The 18,046-nt window shown below is 38.7% G+C and overlaps 1 protein-coding gene across 1 annotated transcript; it reads left to right on the top strand.

The window, feature by feature from the left end:
• Positions 1-18,046, top strand: LOC117970409 (prostaglandin reductase 1-like). Its single transcript, XM_034918198.2, has 10 exons — positions 1-343; positions 8,276-8,402; positions 8,693-8,738; positions 9,560-9,619; positions 10,620-10,787; positions 11,304-11,421; positions 12,384-12,539; positions 15,104-15,209; positions 17,057-17,175; positions 17,748-18,046. The coding sequence occupies exons 2-10, from the start codon at positions 8,297-8,299 to the stop codon at positions 17,856-17,858; spliced, it is 990 nt and encodes a 329-aa protein (XP_034774089.1). The 5' UTR covers positions 1-343; positions 8,276-8,296; the 3' UTR covers positions 17,859-18,046.

Genomic DNA, 18,046 nt, shown 5'->3' with positions numbered 1-18,046 from the left:
TACTACAAATTAAGTGCGTCGAAAATACGAAACTGATAATCCATTGTTATCATAAGGTGCAACAGTTATTTGTTTTTTTTTAAAAATCTGTACAGTACTTGCATTTCAATGATTAACAAGTTACTGTGTAAGTACACGAGGTGAAAGTGTATTAGTACTAGTTAGGTCAATAATTGTTTAGTAAATTATCCATATCGCGGGCCACTCCCCAGCACAAAACTAAGATTGGCCAATAATACGCTGCTGTTGCAGGAGAGAGAGAGAGAAAAAAGAGAACTAGTTTGAAATCAACACATTCCACTTAGACGTTCACGTTACCAGGAACAGCTGCATTAGACATCAGGTAAGCATTCTTTTAAGTATATACATGTTAAAAATGTAAGCAACAAAGTCACAAACCTGACAAAAGTTTAACTCAAAATATGTCTTAAACTATTATATGGACTGTACATTTCAGATGATGTTCTAGCGAGGCGCTTGCATCTTATGTTATGGGTTTTTTTTAAGCAGAATTATTATTATCATATTTAATGTAATATTAGAACAGTATTCCGACAAGTTCAATCAACACAAATCAAGTCGTTTCTAAGGTAGCTGCAAAATTAAACAAAAAGTTCCACGAAAGGAAGGTGTAGGTTGTGAACTAGTGTTTTCTGTGCGCCACACCAAGTTTTAGTAACAATTATATATATATATTTAGCTGCGAGTGTTTGTGTTGTGCAATTGCACAGCAGTGTTGTGACAGTTTGTAAAAAAAAAAAAAAACCTCAATAGCCGTGTTGGGTCATGTGCTATTAGATAGGAACTCAACACGATCATGTCAAATTAACGTTTCTAATAAACGTCATAAACACAAGGGGGATATTGTACGGTACACGTTTTAGGTTATCAAGGACCTGCTGCTGTTTAAATTAAAATACAGTATTGTCACATTTTTGTGGGAATGTGTGGAGTTTTGTTTGTAATAAAGAAAAAAACTAATGAATACAGTTGAAATAAACAAACCTTTAAAAGCAACGATAATGATAATTGTTCTGACATTATGTAGTTACATTTTCCTAAAAGAGGTACATATCCAACTCTACATAAATTACCTTTTAAAAAGTATTGTAGCAGAGAGGCGCTATGATTTGAGAGACAGCTGCAAAACATATAGGGGTTTGGGACTGTGTGTGTTGGCGGGGGCGGGGGCGGGGGCGGGGGCGGCACGGGGGACTGACTAAATTGTAAGCGTTCTGTTTCGATGCTTATTTTGCATGAATGTTATAAAATGTTACAGTTTTTCTGTGCTCTGAATGGCTGATTTGGGGGGGTTGTGTTGATGGCATATTATTATTGGTTTAGGATTGCTGACGTGCTGTATGCTTATAAAAAGAGCATTGTTCCTGTTATTGCATGTGTATTGTTTTGGTTTCTTCAGTAAAGCTTTAGTTGGAATTTGGCACTTGTCTCAGCTTTACTCGCCACCGCCCTTGCTGCAGTGTGCAAACCTCCAGCCACCCAATGAAAATGTTAATCAACATTCATATTTCTCTCTAAGGCAAATTATACAGTTCATGTATAGAAAGGTCATTAGCTATGTTTCCATTAAACTTTTTTTTAGGCGCTAACTCATGCGTAAATGATGCGCACAAATGTAATTGAAATACTTTTCGAGCAAATTTTATGAGCTAGCGCATACTTTTTTTTCAGTCATATGGTGGTATTTACATGGTCAATGCAGCACATATGTACATAGAAATTTAGGATTGAGGCATAAAAAAAACCTACACGAACATAATTTAGATCTTTTATTTACTATCATTTAAGCAAAGAAACTACAAAATTATATTAGAAAAGTCTACGGGAAGCCATAATAGCAGTACAGTAAGGGAGAAGGGGTTGGTTGTCACAGTGCTCATAACTATGACACTAGATGGTGCAGGCAGGTGATACTAACACTGAAATGTGTGTTCTACTGTCTGGAACGCAACCATCTTGTAATTTGAGCTCAATTCCATCTAACATAAAGGTTAGCACATATTTCATTTTTTTTTCATACCCAAAGTAAAAAATCTGTATCTTGTTATTTATGTTCTAACTCTTAGTAGTATTGGAGTTTGTTTGAACGGATGACCATGTTAATAGAACCATATATATTTTTTATTACACTAATTTCAAGCACAAACCTAAGTATTCTAAAGATACATGAATTCACATAAGAATATATAATTGGTAAGTCATTACATATTTATGCCGAAAAGGCAAAGCACATCCCTGCTGCTCCCTCTTAATTATCCAATCACAGAGGGACAGCACCCCACCCCACCCCCGAACCACCTAATTTGTTTACTGTACCTTAAGTACTGGTTTGAACTGGTTTGCTAAATTGGCCTGCAGCCCCCTCTTAAAACCGTTGACATCCTTATTACTTCGAATGGTAGTTCTTATCTTTTTCATAGCCCTGTGTATGCAAGCGAAACAATACAGACATTTCACTTTACTTTTCTTTGTGCCTCTGTGGTTACGCGTCAAGGTATTTTGGCCATACACCCAGCCTTGCTATCTATTATTATTATTATTATTATTTATTTCTTAGCAGACGCCCTTATCCAGGGCGACTTACAATTGTTACAAGATATCACATTATTTTTACATACAATTACCAATTTATACAGTTGTTTTTTTTTTTTTTTTTTTACTGGAGCAATCTAGGTAAAGTACCTTGCTCAAGGGTACAACAGCAGTGTCCCCGACCGGGGATTGAACCCATGACCCTTGTGTATGTGTGGCGGAGTGTCCCGCCCCTATTTATTATTATTTGTATTTTTGTTTGCGGCGCGGATAAAAGCGCTGCGTCTTTTATTATATTTAAAAACCCCGTGAGGATGCATGGCTGATCAGCTACTGATTATTTAACTAGCTGACAGTCATGCATCCTTACCAAACGCGTGCAGACTCTGGCCGAGGGATATTAAGATAATTAACAACTAGTTAATCCCTCGGCCAGAGTATATAAACCTGCAGCTCTCTGCACTCGGGGTTGAGTGTAGAGAGGAGAGTACGGGGAGCGGAGAGAAAGAAGGACAGTTAAAAACAATTGCTAAAACGTGCTGGAGTATCCAGCACAACACTTACTTGTTTGTTTGTTTATTCGTTTGGCCCTCGTGCCCTTTTGTTTGGTGTTTTGTTAAATCTTTTGTTTCTGTTTATTTACTTAATAAATCCACGCTGAGTGCAATGGCATTCAGCTTCACCCGCCCATCCACTGTTTTGGTGTCAGTTACTTCCTGGTCCGTGACGTCATCCACCTCACCACTGCAAGCCAGACGGCCACAGTATGTCATTCAGGTCAACCCTTCTTTATCAAAATCAGTGTGAAATCGTGTAGCTGACCTGCATGACCGGGGTAGGTTCTGACCCGGGTAGAGCAGGCCAGTGTGCAAGGGGCTTAATTGAATCTAAATTGAATAATTACCGCTAGCATAAATAATCACTTTTTTACTCACCCTTCTTTTTGCATTTGTTCTTTCGCATTCACCATGGAAAGATTCACCCGACAACAAAGATTTTTTGCTGTTCCTCCAATACAGAAAACTCCTGCGACGCAACCTGATTTCGTTAACCAGCTGATTCGATCTGCAATAATTCCAACCCTGGCTTTCTCGGCCTCCATGAGTCTCCACAATCCTTAAGATCTGGTTCAACGTGCAGCTCCGGGTCAGCTCAAAAGCTGTCTCAGGTTCACCGCAGCACTCGACTGGCTACCCGCTCTCCAGCTCCAGACATGAACAGTTCCAAAACTCCAGCAACAGCTTTGCAATAATAATCCCTTTTGGCACTTCAGCCCGCAAAGCCAGCTATTCAATATTTACTCCCGGTCACTCCATGTGGAAGGGTGGGAGTATTCGCTGACACAGGAGACAGAAGATTTAATTTGCAAACTCCGCCTAGGTGCCCAGTTATATTTATTTTCTTTTTGATTTATTTTAGCCCACAGAGGGCGCTGTTGTCTGTGGCCTGTATACCGGCAACGGTAATCAGGACCACAGGTTACCAACACAGGTAATTGCAGGCGCGCTCACAGGTGCTCAAAAATAATAATGAAAACCAAAGGCGAAATGAAAAAGGGAAAATAAAACACAGTAATAAAACTACAAAACAAAAGTGCTGCTTATACAGTGCCCCCACTGCCACTATTATTTCTTCTTTTCTTAGCTATGCCCATCAGCTCGGGTGTCCATCCTACGCTTAGCTGTGCACTATACACTAGGGTGGCCATGGTTCCCCTATCACTACACACGTCCCCTCGGGTACGTAACCATATATTTTAATAAATGGTTTGTTTAAGGCTGGCTTCCTCAGCAATGCTTGCCTGATTTTATTCTTCTTGCTTCTACCACTGGCGTTCCTGCCTGGTGTTTGTGTATGCTCACCTCTTCAGCTAGCTTCACTGGGCTTCCCCTGTCATGGCCACCCCAGTGCACAACCAAGCGCAGTTCTTATGGGCCGAGCAATCCCCCAAGGCCCGCCTCTCAGCCACTCAGAGAGAGGGAAAGCCAACACACCCTCTTCCCCACCTCTATGTGTCATCTCCTCAGCCCCTCTCCCTCCTTCTCTGTCCTCTGTGGGCATCCAACAGGCCCCCACTTCGTTCCCACCATCATTACTGTCCACTGCGGGTCTCCAACAGGCCCCCATAGCCCCCCTCTCGCTATTCTGTCCACCATACAAAAGTCTTCCTCAGTCTTTCAGTCTTTCTCCTCTCATGCCCTGCTCCCACCCACGGCTTCCTCCAGGTTTTCTTTCAGCACCACTGTTCCTCTGCCTTCTCCAGACAACACACTCCTTGTAACTCTCAGCTCTACTTCTTAAAGGTCTTCAACGCTCTGAAACCTTCTCACCTCTGCCTCGTTTGCCTATCACCTCAGACATTCTCTCTTGGTCCATTATATTTCTCAGATCTGGTAATCTTTCTGTCATCATTGATAAAACATTTGAAGCTCTACTCCAGCGACACTCAGTTAGATCCACCCGCGGACCAATTTGGGAATTTTATGATGGGGGGCAGGCAGTGCACAGAAGGTTGACAAAAAAATAGAAACTCACGCATAATAACTTAAACTGCAAATATGTATATATATATATATATATATATATATATATATATATATATATTGGTTGCAAACTAAGTACAGTATTAGTGTTTATAATTTAACTAAGTTGAATTAATTGTAAATAGAATTACATTCTTACCTGTGTTTGTGTCAATCTAATGGGAGAGGTGGCATCTTCGTTCTCTGGCAAGCTTTGTGAAGACTGGTTTGTAGGAGTTTAGGGCAAGGCGCATGCACTGATGCAGATGCTCATCTGTGTGGCGATTGTGGTGTTGGTTTTTATAATGTTCGTAGAGGAAAACCCTGATTCACACAGGTACGTTGATCCAAACATCGTTAAAAGAAAGATGGTTAAGTTCTGGCTATTCTGAAATTGGTCAGCATATTGAGTCCAGAAATCACAGGGTCCCACTTCTCTGAATTTTGCTTTCAAGACATCTGAACTCTGGAGCACTACAATTTTTAATTGAAAGGCACCTTCATCATTTGATGTTCTTTGCTTCAGAAGGGCAAGGTTCATCAGCAGAGACAGCAAATGGATCACACACAAATAAAAGCACATCCTTTGTAATTTTAAAGTTCTCAAATCGCATTTGAAAGTTTTTGATGAGATTGTTCATGAATTCCTGCATAATTTTCATCAAGGTGTCATCTGTAGCAACAACACACAATGTGGGAAAGTGCAACATTTTTCCTGTTAAGTCAGTGTTAAAGATTTCAAGGTTCCTCTGAAACGCACACACCTTCTCAAACAGATCCACGACACTGCTTGCACGGCCTTGTAACTGTAGGTTGAGGCTATTCAAGTGACCAGTAATATCACACAGAAAAGCTACCCAGGACATTGTGGGAACATCATTCATAAATTCCAGTAATTGGCCAGCTGTGCTGGTCTGATTTGAAAGAAATTCTATTATTTCTTCCTGAAGTGCACAAAACCTCTCAAACACACACCCCCTTACTTAACCAGTGAACGGCATTATGCAGCAACAGATCATTGTATTCGGCTGAAACCTCCTGCAAAAGTGCTTGAAAAAAACGATGTTGCAAGCTAGAAGTTGAGTGTATGCAGTTCACTAATCTCATCACAAAATCCATTGTTTTTTTCAATTAATCAGAAAACTTACTGCACAGGACAGTTTGGTGAATGATGCAGTGAAGAGTGTTTAATGAAGGGTGTATCGCTGCCAAACGGGAAGCAAAGCCTTTCTCTTTCCCTGTCATGGAGGTGGCTCCGTCTGTAACAAGTGGTTTACTTTCTGCTAATCCATGCTGATCAAAAAGCCTTTTACCTTTTCAAAAACGATCTCTCCTGTAGTGTAGGTTTCTAAAGGTATTAAGCACAACAATGCTTCCTGGAAGATTTTGCCGTCCTACAATCTAACAAACAATGATAGCTGGGCATATATATATATATATATATATATATATATATATATATTGATTGATTTTATTTATATACAGTGCCGTGAAAAGTATTTGCCCCCCTGTCTGATTTTCTGCATTTTTCACATTGTATTTGGTCAGATTTTTTTGTGGGTTGTAATAGTATATAGAGGGAGTCTGACAGAAAAAATGACACCAAAGTTTGGTGCTTCTTTCATTTGTTTGGTGTGCAAGGTAATCAAACATGCAATCTTCAGGTGTGAAAAAGTTATTGCCCCCCCTAGTTAACTAAAGGGATAATTAGGGTCAACTGTTTGAGTACTTTGGTTAACAACCAGGCCTGATTTGGGCCAGCCCTGCCCAATATAAATCTGACTAACTTTGGCCCTTACCATCAGAGTGAAGTTGTCATCAGACAGGTTCTAGACGCACATCATGTCACGAACAAAAGAAATTCCTGAAGACCTCCGGAAAAAAGTTGTTGATGCCTATCAGTCTGGAAGGGTTACAAAGCCATTTCTCAGGCTCAGAGGCTCCACCGAACCACAGTCAGAGCCATATTGTCCAAATGGAGAAAGTTTGGGACAGTAGTGAATCTTCCCAGGAGTGGCCGTCCTGCCAAAATCTCTCCAAGAGCAAGGCGTAAAATCATCCAGGAAGTCACAAAGAACCCTAGAACAACATCCAGGGATCTGCAGGCCTCTCTCGCCTCGGCCAAGGTCAGTGTTCATGACTAGACCATCAGAAAGACCCTGGGCAAAAATGGGATTCATGGCAGAGTAGCAAGGCGGAAACCATTGCTCACTAAGAAGAACATGAATGCTCATCTCAAGTTTGCCAAAAAGCACCTGGATGATCCTCAAGAGTTCTTGAACAATGTTCTATGGACAGATGAGTCAAAAGTGGAACTTTTTGGCCAACATGGGCCCCGTTATGTCTGGCGAAAACCAAGCACTGCATTCCACAGTAAGAACCTTATACCAACAGTCAAGCATGGTGGTGGTAGTGTCATGGTTTGGGGATGCTTTGCTGCATCAGGACCTGGTCACCTTGCCATCACTGAAGGAACCATGCAGCTGGGTCATGCAGCCAAGACAATGATCCGAAACACACAAGCAAGTCTACATCAGAATGGTTGAAGAACAAGAAATTTAAAGTTTTGGAATGGCCTAGTCAAAGTCCAGACCTAAACCCCATTGAGATGTTGTGGCAGGACCTGAAACAAGCAGTTCATGCTCGAAAACCCACAAATGTCACAGAGTTGAAGCAGTTCTGCATGGAGGAGTTGGCCAAAATTCCTCCACGGCGCTGTGAGAGACTAATCAATAACTACAGGAAGCGTTTGGTTGCAGTTATTGCTGCTAAAGGTGGCGTAACCAGTTATTGAGTCTAAGGGGGCGATTACTTTTTCACACAGGGCATTGGGTGTTGCATAACTTTCTTTAATAAATAAATTAAATATGTATCAAATTTTTGTGTTATTTGTTCACTCAGGGTCCCTTTTATCTAATATTAGGTTTTGGTTGAAGAAAATCAGACGGGGGGCAAATACTTTTTCACGGCACTGTGTGTGTTTATATATATATATATATATATATATATATATATATATATATATTATATAATGTTGTTTCTTGTGTTTTTTTCTTTTTTTCCTTTTTTAATATAACCAGTTTGGAAGATGTATTTCTTTATGTACTTATTTAAGTTTCTAATCCTTGACCTGTTACTCAAATTGACATCAGACAAAAAGCAATTGGGCATTCCGTGTTAACAGTTTTTTTTTTTTCAAGGTATAACACAAAACTACAAATATGGTGAACGCAAAGACCTGGACATTGCGCAAGCACTTTGTGGGTTTCCCTAAGTTCAGTGATTTTGAAATGAAAGAAGAACAACTTCCAGAAACAAAAGATGGAGGTAGTGGATCATTATCATCTCTGACAGTGTATGCCTCGTTGAATGGCTTAATATGAATTTAGGCTTGGTAGCATTAGATTTATTAATTTGGTTGCTTAAAATTGACAGTACAGTATAGAGTAAGGTTGGTCCAATTACTTAATTTGTTTGGGTAATAATAATTACTGTATATCTCAGAAACCAGTAATTGGAATAGCTGTTTCAAAACCTGCCCCGCTACTTGTTGAAGGCTAGTATGCCTGTGAATATGTTTAAAATATAATATGTTGCCTCTTTTTATATTATTGCAGAGGTCCTGCTTGAGGCTGTTTTTCTCAGTGTTGATCCATACATGAGGTAAGAATCTTGAAAAAACATGTAGGTTTAAAAGTGCTTTCCCACCTAATTCAGTCTTTGTCAATATGTGCTTTTCAACATGATACTAATAACTCCTTCCAAGGAAACCTATAGTTTTACATAATTTATTATTATTATTATTATTATTATTATTATTATTATTATTATTTGTTTATTTAGCAGACCCCTTTATCCAAGGCGACTTACAGAGACTAGGGTGTGTGAACTATGCATCAGCTGCAGAGTCACTTACAATTATGTCTCGCCCGAAAGACAGAGCACAAGGAGGTTAAGTGACTTACTCAGGGTCACACAATGTGGGATTTGAACTGGGGACCTCCTGGTTACAAGCCCTTTTCTTTAACCACTGGACCACACAGCATCAATTTATATGAAATTTTGATTAAACTTTCTTTAGCATATATGGAGACACCTGTCCAACCATCTATACATTAGACTTGAATTTTACATATAAATACTGATACAGTTTGGTGATTTGTGAATTTTGTATTTGCGCACCAACATGACATATCTAGAGGGGGGAAACAGAAGTTAACTATATAAAAAGTATGTTATTGACATACATCCCCCGACACAGCTGTAAATATTAAAAGACGGATTCTGATATTTGTAAACAAAGCTTTATCCCAGTTGGATAAGAGGTTAGATTGAAATACAAATTTAAGTGTGACATACAGTACATATAGCTACCTCTATGTGTAGCTCCTCAATGTTGGAGTTCAGAAGTGTCCCATGCTGAGCTTTATGGCAATAAACTGCTTTCTATGGAAAGTAGTCAAATTGGGTGTTTTATTTTTCAGGCCATACAGCGCAGTCCATATGAAGGAAGGCAACGTGATGATTGGAGCTCAAGTTGCTAGGTAACATGGAACCCTTTCTGTGGAGTAATAGATCATTATGAGTACATTTACACCTAACTCCATGGATATGGGAAATGTTTATTTATGCTTTTTTATTTTGGTTGATTGCTTTGTAGCTACTCATTAAATGCAGTTTGAGATTCAAACATATCCTGAAAGATTACAAATTACAAATTACACTTTCATACTGTTACTAATTGCTAAATATAAAGGGGAATTCAATGTGGCTTTATTCACAGTCACAGAATAACATGAAGAGAAATGATCACAGTAGACACTTATTTAATCGCAATGTTTGCTTTTCCACATTTTTCTTCCAATAAGTGAATACATTTCAGGAACTATAGTGTTTACATCTTTGGAGTCGGCCGCACCCCTTTTGATTTAAGGGCAAAGCGAGAAATAAAGTATTTTTTACAGTATAAACCTGTAAACTGTAAACTGCTGAAGACAATATTATTTTAGAATTTAAATTAATAAAGGCACAAGTGAAACAAAAGGAAAATGGAAAAATCTTTCAAATATACATGAGAAAGCAGTGTAAAAGTTACAAGCAGTGTCTTGCTTTCTAAAAGTTATTTTTGTTTCCTACACTTTCCAGCTATATACATGTATGTATTGTGCAAACAGTATTACATCTTTAAATTTAAAATTGCAATATTTGACCATTTAAGCTGTGGGGCATACATTGCTTCAACCTGAAAGTTCAGTATGAAAACAGACCATTCTTTAAACTAGTATTGTACCACGTATTAATGCTTGTCCCAAAACAAGTAATCCTAACAGTAATACAATGATTTTATTTTCTTGCTGTGTAGGAGCTGCTTCATTGTTAATATACATTCTTATTTGATATTTAATGTAGGGGTCCTGATATGGGAAACTGGGAAAAGCATATTAAAAGTGCAAACGTACCATGCAGAAATACTGTGGTGAATGTTTATAAGGGTGGATCAAGAAGGAATACCTGTACTGTAAGATTGCTTTTTTTTAATTCCAGGGTTGTTGAAAGTAAAAACCCCAGTTTCCCAGTTGGTTGCTATGTGGTTGCCAGTACAGGCTGGAGAACTCACTCAATCTCTGATGGAAAGGATCTGCAGCTTCTTCTCACAGACTGGCCAGAAAGCATCCCCAAGTCATTGGGTCTGGGAACCATTGGAATGCCAGGGTAAAGTACACTACGTTGCCATGCAAAATGTTGCCATACCTGAATTGAATAGTAACTTTATGTGCCTGCCCCAGACTCTCACTCTCCCACTCCCTTGAATTAATAAAAAGAATATGTTAATTAAAGTTATAAAGTTTGTAGTTGTTGCCTGTAGACAGCTCCATAAGGTTCATAAATACTTATATGCCAGAATGTATTAAGTTGGGAGATCCAACACTATTTGCCTTATACTGCTGAAATGAGATGGGTCAAACTTCTAATTGGGCCACAATTGGATTGAGATATTGTCAGTAGATAAACCAAGGGTGGTGTGTCATTGAATTTGTGTTTATTTTAGTATTTATTTTACTGTATTCATCCCTGATCAGAGGTATTTTAGGTAGAAGCCTGTTGAAGTGGCAACTTACATACAACACTTTATACACTTTGAGGCATTTTTAAGTGAACCTTTCAATACCTTGCAGGCAATACAAGTAATCCTAACAGTAATACAATAATTTTCTTTTCTTTTGGCAGGTTAACTGCTTACTACGGCCTCATGGAAGTGTGTCAGATAAAAGATGGAGACATTGTGTTGGTTAATGCGGCCGCTGGAGCTGTTGGTTCGGTGGTTGGGCAGATTGCTAAAATAAAAGTAAGTGCTTCTCATCTTTTTATTAGGTACCCACTGTCCATAGTCGGTTAAACAGTTTACACAATGGAGGTTATGAATATAAATAGACAGTGTTTCCAGACCATCCTGGTAATTAATAGCTGCGACAGGTGTTTTGGTCTGATTCATGATAAATATCATACTCTATGATTTTTGGAGACAGTAGTTTATTGGCATGTTTAAATTAACTCCACCTACTTCTAATATCAGCAGAGCTGACGATAGAAATAGTTCAGTCCCAATGTGGACTATAGATACAGTTTGCAGATGAGCGGAAAGAGATTAAACAATTAAGAAAATATAAATGAATGTTATTACAGCATAAGTTAATTTGCAATACAATTTATTTTTATGAATTAACTGTTGGTTGTCTGCAGGGTACTGCCACTGTCACGATACTGGAATTTAAATGTCAATAACCCACTTTATGAATGAGAAAAAAGCTTCCAATAACCACCTCGGAAAACCAGATGGTGCAATTTCATGCATAACCCCCAATGTCCCGGAGACTGTAGGGTTTGTTAACTAGGTTACACATTGATGGGTGATGTTGACCTGATATCCGGTTTGGTCTCGGTGTGGGTGTGGGTATGGGCCACAAAATCTCATTACATGTATTGCTTCTACATAGCTAAATGTATTTCAAAATTGTAACGTATAGGGTTGGAATATACCAAGTGTAGTACAGGGCAAACCTTTAGTTCGTTTTTTTGCCAACAACACACTACAGTAAACACAACTGTGTTGAATTCCAGTTGAGATGATGATGGAGTCAGAACTGCACTTTTTTATTTATTTATTTATTTATCTATTTATTTATTTATTTTAATGGATGCCACAGTTTTAAATATTTTCTTGTTGACATTCTTTTTTAGGAATATAGTGCCAGTAGAATTTTATCAAAAGGCTTAATTTTGTATAATCTATTTATTTATTTATTGTAGGGCTTCAAAGTAGTTGGCTGTGCTGGCTCTGACAAAAAGGTTGCTTACTTAAAACAAATTGGATTTGATGAGGCCTTCAACTATAAAACCGTCAGCTCTTTGGAAGAAGCATTGAAGAAATGTTCGCCAGAAGGATATGACTGCTATTTTGATAATGTAAGTTCAAATTCTCATTTGGAGTGTAAGAACAATTCAATAATTGATAATTCAGAGTTTATCTGGGTTGATTAGTTCTCTTATTAATAATATTTAATTGACATGTTACAAAGATCGAGGATTTACTATGAACACACAAGACACAAGGAATGTTTAATCAATAGTAGTATTTTATTAAATACACAAATATTAAACAGAAATCAGAAAAGTCAGAAAGTAAATCTCTTAGTCTCTAAGCACCAAACCCAAGTCAAAAGTTTTCACTGCATTCATGCGGCTAGCAGGGCAATTGAAATATGACACCGCCTATCTCCTCACACACCAAGCAGCAACTTCAACAGCGAAGCAGGCTGTGACTAGCCAGTAACTTGCTCACACACATACACGCCCACATACACACACACACAGCCTAAACTGAAATGATGCAGACAATCTAAGAGTATATTACATTAAGCTTATTAATGGTATATAGATTAAAGATATGGCAAGTTTACTTTTAAAGAAATTCTTCATACAACAATATGAGGTAGATTACTTATAGTTACTTCATCAAGTTTCACTAAAAGTTATTTCACACGCAAAGTGTGCAAACTAAATAATTAACAGTTCAATTCTATGTGAATGTGTTACAATTAATTAATTTAGTTCCATGAAAGGAAAATGCAACTGGAATTATACTCAACAGCTTAGATTTTTGGTCCGCTGGTTTGGAAACTCAATCTGTTGAAGTGTCCAGTACAAAAGGCTCTCCTCTCAGCAACAAAGTCTTCAGTCCCACATTGGATCAAACTCGTCAACAAAGCTTTCAATTCTCTATAGAATTAACAAACAGCTGCAACAAAGTCTTCAGTCCTCTGTATAGGATCGACAACAGTGCCCGTCCGCTCTGTCCTCTTCACTTAATCTTTTAGCTACGCAGGTAGCAGGGCAGTTTCTTCTAGATACTGTAGTTTCAGGTGTACAGCAAACACAGACTGGTTTGTTGACATCTACGTTTTGTCTTCCTTGCACCAAACCGCTTGTGTTTGCAATTTTACGGTCTTTTCACTGTCCTTTCAGCCTCACCCAGTAAAGATGCCCCCCTCCTAGCCCTGGTCATCTTCAGTTCAGTATTCCTGCCAGGAACCAAGGGGCCCTTTTCTTAAGAGACAGCAGTTTGCTCTTTTTCTAAGACATAGCAGTTTCATTAATTAGTCCAGTTATATCATTAATACACGTTCAGGTATTAATATCATATTCAGGGAATATGTCCCACAGGAGCAAATATGCAATAATACAAGTAGGGCAAATGTTTAATTCATGTGGCTGTAAGGATAGAGCAGAGGAAGCAGAAACAAGCTGTTAGTAAGACAGTGGCGAGCAGAGAGAGCCTGGACTAGGATAGAGGGACAATGACCTGTCCTTTTGTACGAGGACCGAGCTTGGTCAAAGGTCACTTTCCTCTGGATCTGAAATATAAAAGGGCTCTGCTTGGCAGAGACGCCTCTCGGGGTGATAGGAATAGTCCAGGTGCATTAGGACCTGAAAGGAGAGACAGTAAAGGGTTCCCTGACTGGTCTGGTGCTGCCCTCGAATGAGGTGTGGCACAGGCCTCCGAAGCCGGGAGCGGGAAGGTGTCCCGCAGGGAACCTGCAACAGGGAGAGATGGGATAGTCTGGGACTCAAGCATTGAGAGAGTAAAACGGGCCACGTCCCTAGCGAAAGAAGAACAGCGCCTCACATGGTGAGGTAGAATAGGCACGCGAGCTGCGCAAGTGTGGCTGGGGGTCCCCCTTGTGTGAGGATGAGGTAGCGTGGCTGACCTGAGGTCGGGGGAGTGAATCCGCACTTACCCCCCCAGAGGAGACAGATGCAAAGGCACGAGAAATAGAGAGGAGGAGGAGGAGAAAGCAAAACACTAGACAAAGAAGGAGCGTGAGATTGGGGTTTAAATAGGAGGCTAATAATGATAGACGTTAATTAAGCAGCCCCAGCTCCCGTACCCTGAATCTCGCAAAGCTAACATTTAAAAGACAGAAGAAGTAAACAAAGGTACTATATTTGAAATGTTACAAAGACTGCTCCTAATTTAAGTCGCTGTCCTCATGGTAAACATACCTCTTATAAACTCTCCTGATTGTTGCCATAGTGACATGCTGTCATCATGATAGGGAAGTTGGTAAACTCAAGTGTTCTAAAACTGTTGTTTTTTGCTATTCAGATCCTTAATAAGGTTCACTTAATGGTACTACAGCTGGTTGTGGAAAATAAATGATTTTCTATACTAGAAGTGGGATAGAAATAATTAATGATTTTTACCAGTAGAAAATAAAACAAACACATATTACATATTTAAAAAATGTAAATACTTGTACATCAGACCCTAGTGATCTAAATGAAAAAATAGTTCATAGAATATTATTATGTGGTGCTTAGAACATTTTTGATGTGACTTTCTGAAGAACCCTGCATATACTCTGCCTGTATACTGGTCTGCCATGTTTGAAAGACTTAACTATTTCAAACAGCGCTTTATCAGTAAAGTGTCATATGGATGTATGTGATAACAAATGCGTTGCTCTTAGGTTGGAGGACAATTCTCTAGCGTTGCTTTAGAGCAGATGCGAAGGTTCGGAAGGATTGCTGTGTGTGGAGGCATCTCCTTGTACAACGATACTACAAAGCAGACAGGTACATCTTTGCATTTTATAGGGCAGCAGTGTGGAGTAGTGGTTAGGGCTCTGGACTCTTGACTGGAGGGTCATGGGTTCAATCCCAGGTGGGGGACACTGCTACACTTAGCAAGGTACTTTACCTACATTGCTTCAGTAAAAATCCAACTGTATAAATGGGTAATTTTATGTAAAATAATGTGTAAAAAAAATAATGTCATTGTATGTAAAAATAATGTGATATCTTGTAACAATTGAAAGTCGCCCTGGATAAGGGCGTCTGCTAAGAAATAAATAATAATAATAATAATGATAATTATATGTTAAATAACAATAATAAAAAAAAGCTTTATATTGCCTAGACTGGGTGAATATGCTACACAGGCATTACAAAACATATAAGGATGTCTTTAAGTGTTTACTTTGAGAAATATATAATTGATTTACCGTAAAATGTCAATTAAACACCTCTGTTTATTTACGGTATTTGCCAGCAGACTTGCAGCAGTATTGGAGACCGGCGTTTATATTCATTCGGTCATTGAGAAGCCGCTAACACACAACCTTGTAGCAACATCGTAACTCAATTTAAACATTCCAGCAACTTTGTTAAAAGGTTGTGTGTCAGTGGGAACTAAGTAACAGTTTTGTTTTATAACAATTACATTATATTGTACACCCTCAAGTATAAAGCAAAAGTATTATTACAGTCTTTTTATATACACTGGTTAACAAGGATACGGTATGCAAAACGTTGGAAAATGAACAAGCAGAAGTACGAATTTGTATTTAAAAACGGAATTAGATCTACCATTGTTAATAATAATAATAATAATAAAATAATAATAATAATAATACCAGTTAAATCCACTAAAAGACAGCCCTGTAGATATCAGAACACAGGTGTGTAGGCTTTGCTTACAGAACTTCTAGAATGTTTGTATTATTATTAAATGTTTGTATTAAAATACATCAAGAGGTTTGTATCTGGCCTACTTTAAGCCTGCAGGTGCCAGGCCAGACCACAGGGGTCGCTGGTGTGCGGTGAGTCGAGGACACCCTGGCTGACCTAGCCCCCCCTGCCCCCCCCCCCCCAGACTGGAGCCCCCATAAATTATCACTTTCATCGCTGTCACTTATTAGCAGTTCATTACGCTCAAGCTCTTCCTCATCTTCCTAAGCTTCAATGGCAATGACAGAGATCCAGCGTTTATTTTCAGTATTTGCCAGCAGACCCGGCGCGTATTGGAGACAAGCGATTATTTGAGACCTGCCAATTATTTGAAGTTTTACGGTATAAGTATTTTAAATATATTAGAAAAAATCTGAACACATGGTTATTTCAGAATGTCATGTTTTTTAACTCATTGATTTTAGACTTATGACACAAGGAATATAAACAGACAACAGACTTATTCCTCCAATCATGTGCAGCCATCTCAGTGCTATGGCAGGTGTTGCAGTTTGACGAATTCTGTAGAGCACCAGTTCTCAACTGGGGGGCTAGCAGACTTTCTAGGGGGGCTGTGATGTATGACACTAGGGCAATAAAAACAATTAGATTAAGCATGTTCCCTGGTTCAAGCCACCTTTTCTATTTCAGGGTTTCAGCTAATCTGTCACTGATGGGGGCTACTATGTCACTCATGTGCCCCCCCCCCCCCCCCCCCCCCCCCCACCTCACTTTTAAAATCCTGCTGACGCCTATGGGCTTCATGCATCACATATGTATTGGGATGCAAAACATCAGCTCCTGAAGAGAATGATGATTATAACAACAGAACAGGTTATTACAGTAGCACTACAGTACGAATTTTACTTAAAAAATCTGGACATTAATGATTCTTATTTCCCCTTTCTGTCCAGGTCCTTATGTCCAGAGTGTTATGGTCTTCAAGCAACTCAGAATGGAGGGCTTCATTGTGGGCAGATGGAAACACAAAGATGAGGAAACTCTAAAACAACTAATGGCATGGGTGAAGGAGGTAAACTAAATATAATATTTGATTAGATATGATTTGGGTACCTGACTGAAAGGTGTACTTGCTAGCACTTTCTTGTCTTGTTTTATAAGCATTCCCAGTGAGTCACCACCACTACCACTTTAAAAATGGTAGATACACCCATGGGTCATCATGACCTTGAACTCCAATATGGTTTCTTGACTGCCATGTACACAATGTATCTCTTTACTTTAAAAGTTACTCAAAAATAATACTCAGAAAATGTTTCCCAGTTTACATCAGTTCAAAACCCAGGTTTGCGAGTATCTGACAGCCACATGCTCTTGTTACAACCCTGTGACACTCACTTTGTCTGCCACTGGACACGTCTCTATAGCAATGACTTTTATGTTTCAATGAATACTGTGATTCTTTTTCTCATCTTTGTCTCTTTGTAAAACAACCATAATATGATCTACTAAGCACATGAGAGAAAGAAACTCTATATCCTGTATGGACTTAAGATGTATTTTAATACAAGATTTTAATACAAGTCATACGTCAAAAATCACCTGGTACAAACAATTTATGTTTGTTTTTTGTTTCATTTACAGGGTAAGCTGAAGTACGAAGAGCATATCACAAAGGGCTTTGAAAATATGCCTGCAGCCTTTATGGGAATGTTGAAGGGAGAAAACACTGGCAAAGCTATTGTTGCAGTTTAAGAAGTGCAGTTCTTCATATTTGTGGAATGCTAAAAAATATTATACTGCTATAATTCACAAACATTCTTTTTTTTATATAGCTCTGATGAACATCATTTTTTTCTCTTGTGCAATTTAAAAGATCCTTTAAATACTGTATGTTTGTTCATTTGTAAAACATCAAAATAATAAAAAATAATTGTTCACAA

The sequence above is a fragment of the Acipenser ruthenus genome, chromosome 2 (genome assembly GCF_902713425.1).
Source record: "Acipenser ruthenus chromosome 2, fAciRut3.2 maternal haplotype, whole genome shotgun sequence".
Lineage (NCBI taxonomy): Eukaryota > Metazoa > Chordata > Actinopteri > Acipenseriformes > Acipenseridae > Acipenser > Acipenser ruthenus.
The sequence above is the reverse complement of the archived record's forward strand: the minus strand, read 5'-3'. Positions and strand labels throughout refer to the sequence as shown.